General features: G+C 45.5%; 1 protein-coding gene across 1 annotated transcript in view; it reads left to right on the top strand.

Annotated features, from left to right (window-relative positions):
* LOC6730487 (protein dachsous) overlaps positions 1-22,355 on the top strand; it is a 65,793-nt gene that overhangs the window by 27,196 nt on the left and 16,242 nt on the right. Inside the window, exon 3 of the mRNA XM_039298494.2 lies at positions 21,233-21,905. Within this exon, the coding sequence (XP_039154428.1) occupies positions 21,233-21,905 (673 nt within the window). The remainder of the gene's footprint in view (positions 1-21,232; positions 21,906-22,355) is intronic.

Below are 22,355 nucleotides of genomic sequence, written 5' to 3'. Positions count from 1 at the left end.
GGCAAAGACCAGAGTTGGCCTACCTGGACAGGGTTACGCAATCTTGGAGCCATTTTGGGTGACACGATCGAAGCAATTTCGCGATTTCGATGAATTGAAATGCAACGAGGCGAGCGCACAAAAATGTCATTCAGCTGAAGTCCGAACGGCGGCAAAGAAGAGAATTTCCTAATTAAAATCTATGAAAAGGGAGATTTTTCGTGAAAATGGAGCTACTAATGATAGCGTCATTCTATCACATATCCCAAGTTGATGCCAAAACGATATTTCTACCTCTGATGACCATTTTTCTCACTCAACCATATTTTTGGGTATTCGAACGTTTTTCTTTATAATTTTTACGTCATTTTCTCATCTCTATCCTGCAATCATTATAAATACTAAAATAAGGAGGAAATAAACTACTGAAACTTTCGGAAAAACTTAATTTTTCCAATGCATTGGTTTTTATTGACCAAAAACCCGAAGTACATAAAAGTTTTATGTGCGATAGTTTTTATGACCAAAAATGAATACAGATATTATGATGTCAATATAAAACATATTTACAAAACTGGTTGAAATCACTTGGCAATTTGACATGGAAATTAACTATAACTAAACTACGCATTCGGCATGAAAATCAATTGAATTTCCACTTCGAAAAGTTCAACCATAATTCCCTGATAAAAGCCAAACCCGAACAACCTGGTCCCCTTGACTGCAACATTTTCTCACAGCAAGTGCTGCTGGCTCTTTGCATTTTATGGTCCAGTCCAGTGGCCAGTTAAAGAGCCCAGGTTCAGTTCCCGAGTCTCCATCTTCATCTCCGTCTCCGGGCAACTCCCTGAAAACTCACCTGGCAACCACACCGGCCAGAGGAGTGCGTTCATGGCCATGGCGAACTAATCAGAAAATTGAATCGCTTTAATTACTGCACAAGCAATGGGCAGTGGAAAAGTGCTGGAGGATCAGATCGCAGGACAGGCGAGGAGGGTGCTCCTTCTCATCAGCGGATGGTCCGCTGGTGCAGCTCCTACTGCGCAGACGGCGGCTACTCGGCTATTCGGCTACTCGTCTTCTATGAGAAATGACTATAGAAATTTTGCAATAAATTTTAATATGCGTGTAATGAGTGAATGAAGAATGCACCCGAACTAAGAGCGAATAATTAGAAAAGGCATTGCGCAGGGCTCTCGAAGCGAGGAGAATTCTTCTCGAGAGTTAATTGCCCGAAAAACCGTAATTGTGCCCCAGGGAGGTCTGTCTGTGGAAGGTCCCCAGGGGACTCCAGAGATCGTAACTAACCCAGTGACACATAAAAGTGTCGCCTGTCATGCTGGGAAGGCGGGAATAGCAACCACAAGCACCGTTAGACGACGGAAATCTCTTGGTGCTGTTCTGGAGAAGCTTTGTTGTTTCAGAGCAAAGAAACAAACAAAGCCAGCGGTCAGAAGTTTAAAAGGGGATAAGGGGTGCTCCAAGACCTTCCCGTCAGTTAGCACTGGAAATAAAAAATAAAGGAACCATCAAGGAATAATCAGTTGAATGCAAGTCAAAGGATCTCTACAGGCGACAAATACGTTATCTTTGGAAGATAAATATTCGTCTGATACTAATTTTTTTAAATATTTTAATATTAATAATCCATTTTGGCCCTGTTATTTTGCTGAGTGCCAACTGCAATTGTTGGCCCCAGTTGATCTGCCACTTCCTCGCCTCAGTCACAGTTACAGTCCCCCAGTCACAGTGACTTCTCTGCCTGAGGGTGTGCAAGCTGTAATTTGAGCTGCCGAAGCTGTAACATCGTAGGATCGTAGAGCTAGAAGGGGGATCTCCTGCTCCTGCTCCTGCTCCTCCAGCAAGAAAAACATACATACATGATCCTCATACAACGGCTTTATTTCATAGTCCCCCAACGTGAAATGCCAAATATTTGCGGGCGAGCGAGCCAAAGTTCCCAGCAGTTACTACCCAGAGGTACCTGGTAACTGCTTACTGCTACCATTTACCACTGGGAATGGGTTGCAGCCATTGTAACTGACACTTTAACAGCAACAAGTGGGTGGACGTTTATGTCTCTTTGTCTTGGCTCGTTGTCTTCCCGGGGCCTTTATTTCATTCTCTTTTTTTTCGGTTAACTAATTCACAGAAATCTAGCTTTAATGGCCAGGCTTACCGGCTGCCTGCCAAGGCAAAGGCTTGGAGAAATGCTTTCTGGCAAACTTCTGCTGTCAGCGATTTTGACAGCACTTCCCTTCCTTCCTCCGCTCGGTGGGTGAACCATTTGTCGTTTAGTGAAATGAGTTGTTGGTAATTGCTCACTTCAGAAGCTCTGCGGGGAAAGGGCTAGCCATGGGTAACGGATTCGATATGGGTAAATACCGAACTACGTGGACAAGCCGCTTGTGTGGGCGTGTCATTTGATGAAGTGCTGTCGCTGGCAATGGTGCCGCTTTCTGAGGCTTTGCCCATCTAATATCGAGAATCCATCACAGGAAATAGAGGGAGGAGCAAGATGGATTTACGACATCGTAGCATTCCAATTTTAAACACCATTAAGGAATAATCTTTATTCACTAAAAAACGTAAATGAAGTTGTAATGGCCAATATTCTGCTTATTTGTTTCTTGTGTACTTCGCTGGTCATGTTTAGTTTCTTCAGTGCCTGGCAGCTTTTCCAACTATTTAATGTGATCCCGATGAGTAAGAAGCTCTAAGATGCGGCTAAACATTCATCAGTCCCAGCATAACCAACTCACGACTCATTTTAATAACTCCTTCACGCTTCCACATCGAATGGAAGCCATAAAATCGAAAGGCTTACTGGTGCCATTGAACACCCTGCCGCGTCAGTAGCTTTCCAGTTCCACCATCAGCAGCCAAATCTCTGGGCATTTAATTTCAGGCCTTAATTAATTTCGAATTTTATACGCTTGATCAGCATACGGCATTTGTCACTACCACCTAGTCTTGAAGTATTTTCCACTTTCACATAAATTAGCTCTGGGGGGCGCAGAGACCAAAATCGGTTTCACCGACAAATGGTAATGGTGAATGGTTTGCTGGCCAAGTCACTTTCGATTCGTTTGGTAATTCGTAGCTGAGAAATGGTTCTTCCCTTATTCAGTTCTGGAGCGATTCTCTTTCTTGAATACAAGGCCACGCCCTCTGCGCCAGAGTCGTCCCAATTCCGTGTTTATGAGGTGAGAGCTGAGGGCCAATGATGATGATGATCTTAGGAGCCGACCCGAAAACAGAGTCCAAGTCTTGTGAAATTGGAAGCCATTTTCTGGAGCTCCCTCTTCCTGTCTTCGTCTACGCCTTCGTCGGCTTCTCTCGTCATTTTTTGCTGCTATTCCCAGCTCTTTTTGCGCTGCTGTTTTACATTCTCGTGCAGGAAAGACAATACCGAACACCGAGTTACTTTCCTTGGTGGTGCCGGTGGGCTGCTGATTGAACCGCCTGTGGTGGTTCAGTTGGCTCACTTGGGACGGGGACGCCATCGTCGTGGCTTCTTGCACCGCCCCTCGTCCACTGAGTCCATTGGCTGTTGGTTGTTCGTTGGTCACTGCCATGGATGCCATGGTCATCATGATGATGACGTGACTGAGTGCTCCTCTCCGAGCTCCGAAATGCTGTCAGTCAGTCAATCGGTCATTCATTCAACACTGCAGCACTGCAAAAAAACACGGTGGCACCTTAAAAAGGTCATGTGTTTGGATACCGCAATAGCTAGATTTCATTGTTCACATATTCTAATATCCGATCTCGAGAATTAGTTTTAATGTCTATTAACTAAAATGTGTCCATGAGGCCATAACTTTTCTTTGCGTGTGACTCTCAAGTCACCACCATCTTAGGACACAATAGCTTGTGGGTGAGTTCTTATTATTTTAAGAAGAAGCCAAGAGAAACAGAAAAACAAACTCGACCCCAATAAGTCATTTAGTCTCGAAATTCATCCAGCAATTTTAGAGCATTGTTAATGTCTCATTCTTCATTTTTCCGGTGCCGCTGCATTGGGTATTTTCGTTTCGGATTCGGCCATGTTTGTAATTACCAACACGAGGAGGAGGAAGCTCCATGGCGATATTTTGCATTGTGGACAAAGTACAAGACAAAGAAACCAAATGGCTAAATGTTTAGCCAAGACCAAAAATGGCAAATTCTAGCAGATTTTCCGTACTCTGGCATTTTACCCATTTTGGGTTGTCGAACTTTCGGTCAGGGAGGGTGACTCCAAGGGAGATCTTCTGCTGGCTATTTTACACGCCTTGCCAAGTTCGGAATTCCTCTTCAGCTGCCACTGTCAACCTGCATTTGCATTTCGCGTGACTGGCGGCGTGGCCACAGCTCCGTCTTCCTGTGCCTGGAGATCTGTGGGTAGCAGAATCAGAATCAGAATCAGACTCGGAATCAAAGCTTCCCACCGGAGAGTTCTTCGGGGAGAGTGACTCAAAATTAGCCGCCGCCTCATTAGGCAGGCGAACCTTATCTGGCCACGGGGAAAACTGTTATTCCATAACCGACGTTCTTGTTCTCGGTTCTAGGTGTTCGGGCACCATGGCACTCCGTGGACGAGAAGATATGATTTGCCTATGACAAGAGACCAGTTTCCCGTCCCAGAGGTGTCGCCTCATTCAAATTGGCCATGCTCCTCCCGCTCGGCCAGTTCCACCACCATCCATCCGCTCCTTACGTCAGCGGTTGATATGCCGCATGATTGATGCCTGTTTTGCGTGTCTTGGCCCCTCTTTTCCTTTTGGCCAGCGGCCTTGCCAGTTGGACTTGAAGTACAGTTAGGAGTTATTCCGTTCGTTCGCAGTCGATCCAATCGGAACCGATCCGCCAGCGCCTGACAATATCAGCAGTCAAGGCGGTTGCTGCTCCCTACTATTCTCTAGTACACTTTCAGAAATGGAGGAAATATTATTAGATTCGTAGGCTGTGAAATTCTCAATATAAACTTTACATATTTGCACACAAATATCTAGTAAATTAATACAGAGCTCTTTTCATCAGTGTAATATTTTCAATTTAAGTTTGGTCACTGTATCTCTCCTTCAAAGTGAAACCTCGTTACGCGCGATAGTTTTATATACGACCGACCCTGGCGAGTATTTTTTCTCATTTTCCGCTGAAAAGCGCACTTGACTAACATAAATTTTCTCATTGTTTACTTTTGGCTCTGGCTAGCTGAAAGCTCTGGCGATGCAGTTGCAACTGCAACTGCGAAATGCAACTGCAGCGGCCGCATCTGCCTCTTCGCCCCAAGGTGGAACTAGTCTTCCAATTCCGTGCTCTCTGCTAGCCCCTTCGGTGAACCCCCTTTTTGATCATCCTGCACCATTGTCAGTTTTGCGCGTTGTTTGTTGTTGCATTTACATTTTTGGTGTCGATTCAATTAGTAAATATAACCAAAAGCAAACAGACAAACAAACCCGAGAGTCGGGGACTTTTGAAGGGGTTCGCAGATGGAAGCGGGACTGCGAGTATAAGGCAGGAAACCTGTACAATTGTTGACCATGCTCATGCCTAAATAGCCGCAGACGAAGAAGACAACTCCAGCTGTGGCATCCTCGCTGATAAATCTTGCAGATACGAGCCGCCAAGGGGGCCCGAAAAAGGGGGTGTGCAAATAAGGGGGAGTACAAGTACTAGGCAACCACTTCCTGCATCCAAGTTGTATTCAAAGTTGGCGGTTGAGTGTGTGTGCAAATTAAATTGCTCGCTAATGAAGTGCGGGGAAAGGGATAACGAAAAGTATGTGTATATCGACAACCAGGGGTCTGATGGGTTCAGGGTGAGGTGGCATTAGCCCCCCACCCCTCCTCCTTCGGTAATGTCTTCATCATGCCGCCCAATATGACATAGATTGCAAAAAGAAAAACACAATTGAGCAGCTCGCGCTTTAGGTCAGCCAGTTTTTTCCCCAAAAATTCAGTTACTGCCCCCCGTTAGCCACACTAAATCGCAGTAAGCAGCACGAGGTGATCACAGCTTATCACCCACAGCCAAGATGCGTGAGAGGCCCAACGATTTCTGACATTTAACGGGCAAAGGCGCCGCCGTCTGCCCAAAAAAGAAGTAACTCTGTGCAAAACCCTCCCAACCAGACTCTCTTTACCGCCGTAAGTTTTTGTGCACTGAAATAAGCCAATGTGAGCATAAAAACTATGAAAATGCTAGCGTCATAAACGATGACTATGAACTAAAAATGGTTTAAAAACTTTGCACACAAATTAAATATATATTTAAAGAGAGTATACACAGTTGTGTAAACCTATCTTACCAATTTTTCGTACTGTGCAAAGATTTTCCCTGTATGCACGCTGCAACAATGTTGCTGATTTTGATTAGAAGGTGAAATAATGATGTTAACCCCGTAGCTAGCTTTTGGATTGGTCGCGCCGTTTCGCAAGCTGCTCCTTTCGAACATGTGTCTCGAAAATCGAAAATCGGGGCCGGGTTACAGAGTTTATCCGGCGGCGCAGGGGGAGGGACTGACTCCTAGAAAACTATCCAGGTATCCGGGGACAACAATCAACGGAGCAGCGACAGGAGCAAGGCGAGATTCGCGATCCGCGAGTCCACAGCCGATGATTTAGTGTCCAGCTGGGTATGGGCACATAAATTCACCTGCGCTGACAGTTCTCTACCGCGTTTTCTGCTCCCAAGAAGCCGAGAATCCGTGAAAAGCGAAAGGCCGCGCAGGGAATCTGAATGCGAATGCTGTGTCGCGAAACTGTTAAATCGAACCGAGAATAAAATATACATTTTTGGTAGGAAGATGCAACTGCAGCCACACAGCGGTTGCCTCTTCTCGGAAACTCTTTGGGGGTATGGGTATGCAAAGAAGCGAAAAAGCAATGAAGCAAAAAAGGGAAAAGTCACCAGAGGAGCAAGAACAGGGCCAAGTGATTGACTCATGAAAAGGCGTACAAACAGTTGAGGCTAAATTCGCATCTAATTCAAAAGAAATGTGATTAAAATCGTGGAAGCCCCTTCACCCTTGGCCGATTCCTGGTGCTTTTGTGATGTCATTATATTGAAGAATGGCCGCAAAACCTATGGCAGACATTGACATTGAAAGGACCAGAAGCAGCGACAGCAACAGCATCAGCATCAGCAAAACAGAATAGGGACCCGTAATACCTGGGCTACCTGTGGTAGTGTACCTGCAGCGTCCCTGACTGACTGAATGTCCATGTGGGTCTAAGCTCAATGCGAATGCCAAAAAGCGAGGCTAATCGCTGCCCATGGAACGCTGAATAAAATGCAAAGCGAAGGACAAGCCAAGACAAAGGCTGCAGGAAGAGGGGCGGCGGGGTCGCTCAAGAATGGCGGCATTTGCGCTTAAGCCATGGCAATGAATTCATCGTTGACATATCTCGTTAATTTAATTTCTTATCGTAGGGATAGCATCGTCTTCGACTGCCTCTTGGACTTTTCGCTCGGAAGCCGCATGGCTGACTGATTCCAGGGCTGGCCAGGCACGGCCAGGAGGCGCGGGGCAGGGGGCAGCGGCCGCAGTCTGGTATGCAAAATAGCTGCAAGGATGCGCCGCGTTCTTGACTCGCGGGCCCAGCAAACAAAGACAGACACCAGAACAAGACCTGGATCTGTATGTAGACCTGAGGGCTGGGGCTATGGGACAGAACCAGAAAATGCTGCGACTGGGATGGAGGCAGGGACTCGGACGCCAAAAGACGCCGAAGGCTACACAGAACCAAAAACCAATGAAACGGAAATTAAACAAATTTAACTTCTCATAACCAAAAAAGCAGTCACTTTTTGGCAAGATTGTCGCTTAACATTCCAAAGGCCAATGAATAAAAGATTAATTAAAAGTGTGTGACAAATAGAAACGTACATAAATGCAATAGAATTTTTCACCGTGTATAGGACGGCGTCCTCACCTTTCTTCCGCTTATTTTATACGTTGCTATACTGATCTGTTCTTTTATATATATGCTTTTATTTTTGTTGCCTTTTGCTACTATACGTTTTTGTCAACGATTTGTACGCATTGTCTTGGCCCCCATGTTGCCGAAACCGCTTTTTATAGGTTCCTACTTGCAGCTGAAAAGGCATTCGAGAGATTTTTAGCATAACACTTGATTATCATTGTCAGTTGTGTGTATGTTCAAATCCAAGGCGGGTTCTTTTGTACTAACCCCTGCGAGGACCCGAAAACCCGCCCATTGACAGCACAAATGATTTAGCTTAACTGTCAATCAATTTACGGCTGAGCTGATCTTCGACGGATAAACATACCCGAGCTCCATTGGTCAAGTTCGTCGTCTGAGTCTTTTGTTCTGGTTAATTGTTATTTGCTTAAAATGCGAAATAAGACCGAAACGCTTTCCCCAATTAACGATAAGGAATCTGGAAGGGGTGTATCGTACACCCCCTTTTTTAGGAGGTAGCTCACATTAGGCCACATTCGCGCAAATTAACGCAAAATGCTTATCACAGAAGTCGCGTCTCGAACTGGGCAGCACACCCCGTTTCCCCGGCCATCACCCACTTACTTACCGCCTAACGAACCTCGCGTACTTTTTGAGAGGGAAACACCCAACATAAAAGATCCTGCTCACCCTCAGAAAAGCGTCTCTGCTGATGATTTTACGCACCAACTTTAAAGAAAAGGATGGAAAGGAAAGGTAAGGTATGGCGAGGGTAAGGGCAGGGAGCACTCTGTGTACCACACCTTGCCAACTGGTGTTGAAAGCAATTTCAAAAATGATGAGTATGATCGAACGAAAAATTCCCTTGGCAGCAGCCGCTGTTGGCTTTTCGATTTGCTTTCAATATAATTTGGAGCCCCCTGCGAGGGGTTACCTCTCGCATCTTCCGCCTCCGAGATCTGCGATCCCCATAAATATATGCTGCTCGGACCTTCCTGCCCTTGTCTTGGGCTTCTCGGCCTCAGCCTCATCCTCAATCTGGAGAAGGAGAAGGAGCCAATAAGCAGTTTTCCTTTATCGCTTATTAAAAATCATTTCGCTCTTCGTATTTTCAGTTTCCAGACTGGCTCCAGTCCCCCTTTCCGCTGACCATCCTCATCTTTCCTTCCTTTTCCGCATTTGCCTCCCTTTTGGCTGCCTTTGTTATTAACTTTGACTCACATGTCGATCACTGTTGATGATTTTGTTCAATTTTAGCGCACATGAGAGCGCCGTCTACGTCTCCATCATTCCTCATCAGCGTCTTGAGCGTCTCAGCTTCCTACATTCCAAAATGTGTGTATATCCGAACTGTGATTGCTATCTGACGGAGCAAAAATATTTATTCAGCCCCCCAAAAATGTAATGTTACTGATGCACAGAGAAAAAGTGGTGTTTCATTCATAGTTCCATTACTTTCATGTGCCAGTTTAGTGTTTACATCTAACTGAATGATTTTCTGGTATAGCTTTGAAGTCGTGATTATATTTTACAAATTTTTAAATTTTAAACTTCTTGCTCTGGATTTTTTTTTTGTGGTGTAACCTTTCCAGTGAGTGCCCATCAAGCTTGACGATGCTGCTGATGATGACGTGCCGTTGTCAGAGACTGAAGTTTAAGTCGGACTCCGATGGCGGAGTTTGAATTGTTCGATCCTGCTGCCCCAAATCGACTTCGCTTTCATTTATGCCCCTCCCGCTGCATCGCATGTGTCCGCTATGGCAAATTATGGCAAATACACACCTTATGACTTGTACCTGATGCCCGCTGCCCAGAAACTCACCTTCGCATCTGCTACAGTCAGCCCTCGGTGCACACGCACGGAGCTGGAGATGCGGTGTGTATGTAGGTCTCAAGATGGAGACACTCCATGGAGTGGAGGAGATCTGACCACTTTTAAAACTTTTCGTTTCTTCGTCTTCCTCATCGAGCTGGCTTTATTTCTTATTGTTTTCTTGGGCCTGCTCTCTGGCCGGCCGATGATTACAAGATCACTTATCTGGCTTCAATAAACTTCGGCATCGGTTGCTGTTATTATTTTTTAATGTAGTTTTTTAAGTACCATCAAACACTTGAGACTATGAAGCGAGAACTACTACTCTCCCTCCGCCTGTCTGGCCTCGAAAAATCATCTAGAAAAGTTGTTTAGCCCATCGATCGATAGCAAGAGGTAATTACCAGCGATCGATTGCTTCTATACCTTCTTCCTCTGGCTTCTTCCACCATATGGGTTTTTTCTTATATTTCTAGGGGGCGGCAAGAGCAGGAGATTATCGCAGATCTTGTCGAATTCCGGCGAGGAATTTCAATTTCGGACTGATTTTGTGATAGAGTACATACGCCTCTATTTCTGTGCACCTGCCCTGCAACACTTTCTTTCCGTTTATTGATATCTTTATGGCATCAGTCCCCCCTTCCCAGCAACATACCCTATTTATGTTCCCTGTACTTCCAATCTGCCATTCCATTTCGTTGCCCATCAATCGCAAGTACAGTAATTTGGCTCGAGTGCTGCTCCAATGGATTCCCCATTACCACGTAACTCGGGTTTATGGCCACGCATGGCTCTGAGACACTGGGAAAGGAATCGTACACTTACGGAAAATGCGCTCAATGAGCTGGGAAAGTGTTATATCTTCATGAATGGATCTCTGATCAACGATGATGGGAAATTAATAACTTGGAAGCACTCTAAGGCAATTGATTTCGGAAAACGGGATAAAAGTCACTCATTCCTTTTGTATTTGGGTAAAGACATAAGATATATCATCAAAAAAACAGAGTTTGTAGAGCTATCTGTTTTATTGTTAAATTTTTTACAGTGTGCCAACTTTTCAGACGCACTTTGGCTCTATAAATATTCCACGGTCATAATCCTGGGCTTCTGCTAATTTTCGTGGCACTTACTTCACCACTTCTCCCTGATCTTCGCAATTTCGTGGCTACAACTTATTGGCTTAATGCCAGACACTGGGATTTCCAAGATTCTTCCCCGCTAATAACTGGCAATCTGCGCCCTTGGTTCCTTTGTTTTCTCTCTAAGAATAAACCATCGTCGAGGTTCTATCGATCTTTCCGAGTCGCTGATCTACCCGGCATTCCTTTCGCTCTCTGTGCTGGAACATCTGGCCTTTTGATTTTAATTATATATTGTGACCAGTCGGAGTATGGGTTTCGGTCTCGGGCCGAGGAAAACCTTCATATCGGAATGGGCGTGTCACTAAATAAATTACTTTTCTATACTTGGAGTCGACGCTGTCGAGTTTCCCACATGTGGCACAATCTGTTTTTGTTTCAGGCTTTGGTTTTTGTCTGCACTTTATAGTTTGGCTTCCATGCAGTTGTTCCTTGAAGTTGCAGTCGGAAAATTGTTTGCTAAACGCCCTTTCCTGTGCCGCTGCTGTCGCTTTTGGGCTGAAGCTGCTCGTAATTAGCATAAATCACTTCGAAAAAGGCTTCCATTTTGGCTTGACCAAATTTGTTTATAGACTCTGTGGCTCTTTTGGCATTTTGGCATCTCCTGACAGGGGGTGCTGCCCATGGAATCCCCTTCCTCCCCCAAACAAAAACAACAGCAAAAACAACACGACATGGTCCAAGTCACGCATCGCTGACCAAAATTGGCCTCCAACTCGAACCCGAAGGCAGCTTTTGGGATGGCGAAGGCGATTGGATTGCAGTTTGGATTCGCTTTGTTTGCTCTTTTCTTTTTGGCCGGAAAGTTGAGCAATAAGGCCATTTGCATTGCACTACGAGGCTAGCAAATAGAAAGTACAATTCGTTAATTGAAAGTTTGCCGAAAAAAGACAAATGGCGAAATAAACGCAGTGTCCACAAATGAATTGAAGCGCCACGTTGTTCCTTCGATTTCCCGTTTAAATCAACTTTCCCATGTTGGTCGTTCGCCATTTGAGGTGTCCTGATTAATTACCCAATCCCAATGACCTCTTCACAGGGAGTTCCTGAAACCACACAATTCTCACACGCTAATCAGCAGCTGGATGCCATTTGGTATCAAACTGTCAAAATCTATTTAAAAGCATCTTCATAACTACTGCGACTAAATACTGGTTTGGATTTCCACCTTGATCGCTTTTCCATTTCCCCTATTCCATAATCGCAATTACTGTCAATCAGCAATTTAATTTAATTTTTGATTTATTATCTTGGCGGCACACTTAGGCTCACTTGGTTGATTTCAATCCGGGAGTGGTGACTTCCAATTCATTTCATTTCATTTTTATTGACTCTTATGCAATCGCCATTTTATGCCTATCTTAACAAAGAAATTCCAAAGTTTTGAATCTTCCCAGTAGCATAATATATTTTGACTGGAAATATAGACTAGTTTTGTGTATCCACTCAGCCAGATTTTCCACCAAATCTGTGCTCGCCTTTTACCAATGCGTCGTCGTTGTCCACCACTTTGCCATTTTTTAGTGCTCTCCAGCGGCCTAATTGAAAAAATGGTTTATTAAAATGGGGACGATGATCTTAACGCACATTAAATTTCCGTCATTAGGCACAGCAACGAGTTTTGAGTTTTGGTTTTGAGCTTTTCGGGGGCATTGCATAACCAGCAAACCGCTCCACTGGGAGCAGTCTACCGTCCCTTGTTCCCTGTAATTTGTGGGACGCGATGATGAGGAGCCCCAGACTGTGGGACTGGGTTCACTGGAGATTCTGTCTCACCTCCCACTCGCAGTATTCACAATAAATAGAAACGAAGCCCCGGCCGAGACAATTACGATGGAGGGGGACCGGCGTGTACCAATTATGAGGCTGCGCTTGTTGGCCATAAATTCGCGTCCGCTTATCATTTTCATAAACAAGTCGCGGCCAAATGGGAGCCGCACTAGAGCCTCGGACTTATGCAATTCTTACTCAAACGCTGCCCGACTGCCCCGGCGTTTTCCCGGGGTAATGACAGGTGTTTGTAACTCGTTTGTAGCTAAAGCTAACGGAGCCCCAAAAATGAGCAAGAAAAAGTATGGCTGGCCCCAGAAACAGAAACCCAGACAGCTAGAGCCACAGACAATCGGCATGGGCATCGCCTGCGCAGAAGAGTGGGTCTCGCCAGGCAAAACTTCGGCTGGCAGGGGGTCGCCAACGCAGGCAACAAACAGATATACAGATATTTGCATTACTACAAAGCGCAGGCCAATTTATGCCCGCCAGCAGTCGAAGCATCAGTATCACAAAACAGCAGCTGCACTTGGCGGCTAGCTATTCCGGGCGCAGTGAAAGTGATCCTCGAGAGATGGCTCCAACGGCTGGAGCCGTCGTCGCAGCCTGCGTCTGCGGTTGCTAGGCAAATATTCTGGGATTACACGGCTCAAAAGAAGGAATACTAATAATCTTTAGGCTGTGCTAGACGAACAGCACTTTTTCTCTGTGTAGTCATGCAATTTCATTACAATCACAGTTTCCATGTGTTTTCTTGTGGTCAAAGCACACAGTGGACCCCACCCGAGGATGATGATCATCATTTGACTTTGATTGTGTTTCCGCGTGTTTCTGCGGTTGGATTCAGAAGATTGTCAGCACACACAACATCATCACTTGATGGCGGGAATAAAATTGATATTTGCGGTGGTCTTGTGGTTTGTCTGGCCGATGGAATGTCCGCTGTGGGTCTCACATCCCTGGAAACGGATCATAGGCAGTGTCCACTCTGGGTTATTGAACCCATCGGACAGTTTGAAGTCTGCGGCTGATTAGCAAGACAACATTTGTCATTGTTAGCGCGTAATTAACTCACGCCCCGAGACCAAATCCTCCCCCTGCGATCCACCACTCCGCCCACCGCCCACCGCCCCCAGTGCCATAAACATAAATCACACTGGAAAACCACCACCGGGAGGAAAACGGCACCATTTGGGATGTGGTGCTGGGAGCCTGGAGACTGGCAACTTAATTGCAAAGTTTGCATAATGCATTTAAGTGAAAAAAGAGGAAAACCAAGCTGGCGGTTGCCTAATGGAGCAAAATATTTCAAATAAACATTGAAAAACACTTCGAGGCGACGGGCCATGAAGTGAAATTCAATTTGCCAGACGCCGCGCACCACCCTGCACCACCGCACCACAATCATAATTAATTTCGGCGGTTATCGCTTGGCCTGCTTCCGAGTAATCCACTTCGCAGTCCGGGTTCCAAGTCCCACCTGCTGCCAGGTAACCAAAATCAACAAAATCGATATTTAAAATCGCATAAATCGCCGGGCGAGCCCACACACTGAGCCAAAAGTTGGCTGTTTGGGAGTGTTTCCATTAAAAAGCGGACCACATCAACATTTCAATATGCAATTCACATGGTTTTAGATGTCTAAAAGTATGCAGCAATATATCATCAATAGAAAAGAAACGTATTTAAATATGTGCCTTCTTTTCTAATTTTCTAATATTCTAATAACTTAATTTTTTCCTGTGCACCGCATGCGTTCCACATTCCTGCAAATGCACACATGTTCCACACAGTTTACCACCGCCTCGACTTTGGCTGTGACCACTTTGCGATTTGATTTATGCGGCTCTTGGCCCCGCTGGGAAGCGGAGGATCGGCCCGCCATATAGTGGAATGGCCCAGTGGATCGGTGGATAGGTGGAAAGGTGGCTCTGTGGTGCTCGGTGGGGTGTGTGGGTGCGTTTCGCCTCTAACTGGAATTGCTTTAAATTACGCAAATTCAAATTGCACGGGCGAGCGGGCGAAACAAAGCCAGCAGAGAAAAACAAAAAGCACAACGAATCGAATCCAATCGAATGCAGTTGGAGTTGAACTTTTGATTAACTTATTGGACACACGGACCACAACAAGTATGCCCGGTACCGTTAACCGCTCCAAGATCCAAGATCCGAAGTCCGCGATCCAGGCACTTGCCATGTACAGAGAGTTGTCCACTTTACGTGCTGGCCGTTCGCATTTATCAAACCGAAACCCGAAAACCAAGAGTGAAACCGAAACCCAAGTCCGAGTCCAAATTCGCAGCCAGAGTTGCAAACAGAAAAGATCGAAAGTGACCAAAGTCGGCGACAATAAAATCAAATCGAGTGGCGGCGGTGAGTGCAGCTAAGTGCATAAGTGCTAGCTGGGAATAAAATAAGCGAGATACTGCCTAATTAATTGGCTCGCCATTTTGAGTGAAATAAAAACAATCAATTTGTTTACCAGATTTTTTAAAATTTTAAGAATTTTCAAACATTGCGTATTTTACGGACTAATATGCGTTTTTGAAGTCAGCGGCATTCAAATAAGTTATAAACAGCCTAAGAAACTTAAAAAATAGAGGGCTTTTATTTATTGGTCCACCTCTATATGCCTACCCATTTCCACATTTCAATTCCGGGCAAATATTTACACAATCTCAATAAATTTATGCGCTCTTCTTCACATTTTCAATTTGGCGAGGAGTCCTCCTCCGGCTGTGCGCCGCAGAATTTATGCAAAGTCACAGGGAAAAGCGGGGCCCAGAAGACTGTGATTGTTATTGGCCTAGAGAACGAACGATCAGCGATCGAGAATCGCGGATTGAGAATCGAGAATCGACGATCCATGTGTGGGCGGACGAAATCGAGTCCAAATTCAAATTCAGCGATCGTGGTGGGAGTTTGCAGAACACGGAACACCGGGTAATGGAGTTAAGACGCTGGAGTCTAGGGCTGGATCATGATGCTTATCGCCTGGCTTTTAGCTAAAGGCCCGATCCGATCAGCAAACTGGGCTTATGGTCGTTCCTGCTCTGTGTGCACCACTTGGTGTGTGGCCCAGTTGTGGTGCCGCGCTTTATGGCCATCGACAACTCATTGACAATTTCCTACTTTGGGTGCCACTTTGGGGAAAGTCGCGCAGTCGCGAGTAGTGGCCATTAGGCTTGGCAACTTACACAAGGAAAAAATAGCATTTAATCTGCCAAAGATCTGTGAATGTACCCATCATCATCAGCTTTTTCGCACAACATTGTTTTAAAATTGAATCAAAATCCAAGATATTTATACATTTTACTAAGAACAGACTACGAAAATGGCTACTTTTTACGGTAGGTGTGACAACACATCTATCAGCCAGAAAGTACCCTTCTTTGCCTCCTTTCTCAAGCGGCGCCAATTAGAATGCTTTATTGCCCGGACTGGACCACATTTCTTGGGCTCCTCCTTTTGGGTGCCAGAAGTTGCCTGTTGTCATGGGCATGACTTCCTGTCGCTCTTGATTTCAGTCCCTGTGTGGGTGGAATCGCATCCGAGGAGTAGGTGGTGACAGAAACAGGGGGCGTGGAGAAAAGGGCAACTCGAAGAGGCCAGAATCTTTGGAGCGTGCATCCAACTTAATTAGCTGCAACTGCATCTGCCACCGAAGGAACTGCAGTTTAATGAGGAAGGCATTGATTAGCGCCTCCGATTACTACGGGTATAAAAAGGGACATGAACAGAACGAAAATAATGGCCCATAGGCTAATAAAATCAGACTGCAATGCTTAATTAACCTTGAGTGGTAATGCAATAAACGCCAAATTTTACATTTTACATCGAATTTATCTCCAACAATTTCAACATTTTGTTGGGATAGGAATAAGAGTTGTTTCGGACGGATGTGGGCGTAAGAATTTGCTTGCTCAATCTCATCTTTCTTTCCTTATATACCTCGAGATAGCAGCTTATCGTTCATATTTTCCCCTTAAGATTTTTGGCCACCAAACCGAAACTGATTTCGATTCAGGTTCGTGAACTTTGCATCTAGCAGAGGCCCAAACTTAAGCCAGGTAATCGACGCGCATTCCAGCGGGAAACGTTCGTGGACTTGTACAACGATCGATCATCGCAGTCATAGTTGGATTCAGAGTTTGGAATCGCAGGATGGGATTGGAGCAGGGGCAGAGGGGCAGAGGAGATCCAGGCGGGTGGTGCGGCGAGCCAAGTTGTTGCAGCTGCAGCAAAAATATCGGAGAGGCATTTAAAACACAAGAAACGCATTCATTCCCCCACTTGCCAGTTGCCAGGTTTTTCAAAAACATTTTCCTCCTTTTCCCTGGCCAGGGAAGTTGTGCTGTGTTGTTCGCATGTTTTTGGCCATTTGCAGACACATCTTCGCAGCTTTGCAGTCAAGTCCATGGCCAGCGGGCAAATTTAAATCTCCCCCAACCATGCACCTCCCCGCACCACCCGGCTCACGCATCTAATGGTATTTTGATTTATCAATAGACGCTGTTTTCTCGGAGCGGCGAAAGCAAAAGTTGAGGCACAGTCCGCCTCAAAAGTTGAACCGTAAACGTAACCGTAAGGGGGGCGTGGCATGGGGGTAATGGGCATTGGCTAAGAAGACAGCTGCAGCCAAGTGCCAGCGAACATAAATCAAATGAAGGAAGAAATGTACAAGATAAATTTTTAAGCAGACTTATTTAACACCTAACAACCTTGTTAGATGCGTTTTGATGATGCCCCAGCACCACTGCACCACTCACAGACAAGGTGGAGCAGAGTTCTGGCAGAAAACATGGAGAAAAGCGTGACACTGGAAGAAATGAATAGTTAATCAGTAAGATATTGCACCAGAAATGATAAGCACAACATTTGAAAGTAGAAGAAAATGGAACCAGACTGCGTAAAATTTTTCACATTTTCTCCCCTATGTATTTCAATAATTTTTCTCAGTGTTGAAAAACATTGCAGCGTAGAGAACGCAGTGGAGTACAAGTCAGAAATCTATACCGGAAAATTAAAAATTCCTAATAACACGACATGCGGCACAGCGGTGGTGCAATGGTGGTACACTGGAGCTGCAGCGGTGCAACAACTGTTAGAATTGCCTTTTGGTGTTTGACGATGCACAGCGACAACAGAGAGCACAACAAAAACAGGGGAAAGGCCATCCCGAGCCCGAGCCGCGGAAAGTAAACAGAAATAGATCGTTCCCACCTCTCGCACGCCACGCCCTCCGCCCCTTCGCTGCACCACTTTCCCGGTGGTGCGGCCCCATCACATCTGCTCACATATAAATCTTCAGTTCTCTGCGCGCTTCTTTTGAGAGAATGTTAAAATAATTTATAAAAATTGCAATAAATATTGAGGGGTCCTGATAAGGCGTCAACATAAATCAGCTGCCATGTTGGAGTCCCCGCAAAAAGGTTGCGAGGTTCGGGGAGGTGCGAAGGCCGTGACTAATCAAGGCAAAGGTGTGAAATCTTCACACGCCGCAGAGGAGAGGATCCAGGTGCGCAGAAGAGACTTTATTACCGAGCCCTCAGCGGCTTAAATGTCTTTATAACTAAATCGATTGCTGGCCAATTACCTGTTAGATAAAAGCGCAAGAGTAGCACTGAGAAAAAAAGGATAATTATAATGAGGAGCTTAGTTATTGATGTCAAATGGCTTGAACAACTTGAATGCCAATAATCTTCGAGGTTTTCTTTTTCGAATGTGGATAGTGATCTGCTTAGAAACCGCAGACATTTTACGCTTTCTGCTCTTACCAAACATGGAATGAGACATTGGAGCCGCAGCGACGACGCCCACCACATGGCAAACACTTTCTTCGCCTCAATCGTATTGATTTCACATCGAATTTGCATTGGGATGGACAGGGGATTGATGACGATTGGGAGCCCGAAATGGGCTCAAACTAAATCGCCGAGTAAAATAAAGTCGGTCGCGGCACTTGTGAGCACGTAGCCATTTCTCATCAGCCAGCCACCTCTCGTATTGGCCGTTGCGGCGGGGCCAGCTAAATCATCCACATCTGCCGGAAATTGCATAAGAAATATGCAAGCCGCCGCACGCTGCGATTCGCGAAGTGAGTTTAAGTCTGAGAGAGCCAGAGTTGCACATTCGCAAAGTTCACTGCACCGGGGATGTCTTATCAAAAGTGTTCGCTGCCCTCGGATTCAGACACTCCAAGCTTCAGTTTGTGCCACTCACTCCACTCGTTGCGGCGATAATCCGCACCAAAGACACGACCGACATTTGGCCAACTTCTATTAGCCAGAACCGTAGTGTGACTCTGCTCTGTTGCCAACGTCGTGTCATTAGCACTGCGAGAAAAAAGGCACAAGACAGCTAGAGCTTGTTATTCGCATTTGTTGTTCGAATTTAAGATCGCAATAAATATTTTACGGGTTTCATATATTGCTAAATTGGTTGTTGCTCAGTGTACTAGTGTTAATCAAAATGCAACCACGAACATCCGCATGGATGCTGAAGATCGTTCTGTTCCAGCAATCATCTTCATCCTTTTGTTGTTAACTGCTTTGGTTTGAGCCAACTCGCCGTCACCCTCCCTCTTTCACTTTAGCACCATCTCTTATTCTGTCTTAGCTCGTTTTGGCTTTTTTACGTTAAATAAGGTAATTGAATGAAATTACTTTTGACAGCTTATTTGCATACATCAACAGCAGCCGAAAGCAGAAGCTGGGACTTTTGAAGCTGGAGTTGCAGTCGCCGTTGGAGTTGGAGGCCTTGTTAGGCCATAATTGGTCATTGAATGCTCCTCCTGCTCTCCTGCTCCCCTGACCCCCTTTTAAGCATCCCCACCTGCAGGAGAGTGTGAGAAATGCGTGCTGACAAAGATGAATAACTCTTGACTGCTTCAAACCACACACACAGACATACGTGTTGGGCAAACGAACTTCAATTGTTCGCTTCAGATTTTTATTTTTCTTTTTGGCTGCCTGAAAGATGTCACTTGGCTTTGACTTTGGGATTCACTGCCTTCCATTCGATTTGCCTTTCACTCCTGCCTGTTTCTGCTGTTGGCATAACCGAAAGGCAAGTTAAACTGTCCCCTGTTCGCACTCAAACGGAGTAGGGAACATTTCACATATTCAAATTTATACTAAATTTCTGAGATTAAAGTACGTTAATTATAAAGCGTAAATACAATTCTCTAAGTGCAGATAGCCTGCTTCCTTTTCTTCGAAGCCCACGACCCCTGGTTCCTCTTCATTTCGCGTGGGCGTGCATTTATTTAGCACCAGACCCTTGCCGCCTCCTCCTCCAGATTCTCGCATCCCGCTTCCCGAAAACAGTTGCACACAGCACTTCCATGTTGTTGACAGATAAAATTGCCAATCTCTGGACTGACGACGGCACAGTTCCAGCCCATATCCCATCCCATCGCAGGACTGGAACTGCCCCCGTCCATTTCGTTGGTGACAATTTCACCGGCCGGGTTAAACGAGTTTAAGCTGCTGCCCAACTTAGCTCATTGAAAGTCTTTAGTCGCAGCAACAATCTAAGCAGATCTCTGCCAGGTTTCTGTCCAAGTCCCAGCTCCGAGTACCCAGAATTACAAAAAGTGTAATTAGCGCTGAAATTCAACGAGAGCAGCCCAACAACTGGGTGCTGGGATCCCGGACACGTTTAGCTTTAAATGCATATCAGTCTGGACTCCAAACTTCGTTCGCCTGGGGAAGGGCTGAAATACACAGAGAAAAATTGAGGACTTGCTGTGTATTCTTGGTCTGGCCATGTTTCTGCGTAATTTAAAATTTTATATTAACTTTTTCAATTTTAAAATTTCAACTGAACTTTGTTGGTTTAAATTAGGCAAATCTTAATGACTTGGCTTGTTTACTCTGTACTCCATCTTCACAGGCTTCCTTTATTTGTTTGATTTGCAACTTATCTTCAATGGAGGGAAGCGAAACGCTTTCCCTGCCTCCAATTCAAGTTGAAATAATGACAGTTTTAATTGCTGGTTTCTTGGCTTGTTCGTTGGCGTCAAAATCCGATCGATGTCTGCCCCCGCTAGTTGGCTATTTATAAGGCAGCTCTCAGTCACTCCAACTCTATCTCCACTCCCGGTTCCTTTTCCCTTGCTCGCAGACAGCCATCAGAATGCAAATGTCGATTACGCAAAATGCCAACTAATTGGCTACCATTAAGTGGAGTCATTGCTCCCATTTCCCAGCAATCTGCAACCTTTCTGCCAGTGATTCACCCCGGTTTTTTGGCCCAAACTTAAGTTGACACTCGCCTGATACGAGGGCTCGGGGGCGGAAGCCTCCACTCGGGATCGGGCATAACAAATTGCCAAATTAAGCCCTGAACAGGGTCCGGAGATAAGCTCCGGAACGGGAGCCCCAAAGGCCCACGGCAGCCACCGACTGTAAATCAAATTAAAATTTTGACAACTTCATTTGTAGCTGTACGTATATGCAAAATATAACCGAGAACCATGCCCTCAATATTCATGGGCATTGCAAATTTATTTAAAATTTTTATTTTATTGCGAGCTGCTACACATATTGATCACAAATCTTTTATAACGCATATTTTTCGATACTAACTCGTTTTATTTTCCCTGCTTTTTAGGTTTCTGCAAGTGATCCAGATTGCGGAGTAAATGCCATGGTGAACTACACCATCGGCGAGGGCTTCAAGCACCTCACCGAATTCGAGGTGCGCTCCGCTTCTGGCGAGATTTGCATAGCTGGCGAACTTGACTTCGAGCGGAGGAGTAGCTATGAATTTCCCGTACTGGCCACCGACCGTGGGGGTCTGAGCACCACTGCCATGATTAAAATGCAATTGACCGACGTGAACGACAACCGTCCTGTTTTCTATCCCAGGGAATACAAAGTATCGCTCAGGGAATCCCCGAAAGCCCCCTCTCAAGCATCGAGTACTCCGATCGTGGCTGTGGTGGCCACAGATCCGGATTACGGAAACTTTGGCCAGGTCTCATATAGGATTGTGGCCGGCAACGAGGCGGGCATCTTCCGGATTGATCGATCCACTGGGGAAATCTTCGTGGTCCGTCCGGATATGCTATCCGTTCGTACCCAGCCCATGCACATGCTGAATATATCGGCGACCGATGGCGGTAATCTTCGGAGCAATGCCGACGCCGTGGTCTTCTTGAGCATCATCGACGCCATGCAGCGACCTCCGATCTTCGAAAAGGCCAGATACAATTACTACGTGAAGGAGGACATTCCGAGGGGCACGGTTGTGGGTTCTGTGATAGCTGCGAGTGGAGATGCCGGTAAGTAATCTATCCTTTAAATTGAATTTTCATTGGGCAGCGCATTAATTAGTTCATTGATCTGGAAACCTAAATATATTTCCGAATTAATGCTTAAGTTGCCAATAGTCACAGCTGACTGACTTGTAAAGAACATATTCTGATGTTTTATATACTATAACGAGTAAAAGAGAACCATGGGCACCAAACACACACACACACACGCTCATATGCATTCCCAGTTTTGGGTTTTTTTGAGCATAACAATAAAGCCAAAGCAAAGCACTTCAATCGCAAATTTCGGCAGAAATCTGCACCCATCAACAACGTCCTCGTCATCGAGTCGCACTGAACTCAGAGAACGATACAAGGGCCTGTTTTCAGTTCCACTTCCAGACTCCAGTCGTAAAATCCAATCCCAGTCGGAATGAATCCCAGACGATCCACGATCGTCGCTGGCTATGCAAAATG

Source organism: Drosophila simulans, chromosome 2L (genome assembly GCF_016746395.2).
Source record: "Drosophila simulans strain w501 chromosome 2L, Prin_Dsim_3.1, whole genome shotgun sequence".
NCBI lineage: Eukaryota > Metazoa > Arthropoda > Insecta > Diptera > Drosophilidae > Drosophila > Drosophila simulans.
Note: the sequence above shows the minus strand (reverse complement) of the source record. Positions and strands in the feature narration are given on the sequence as shown.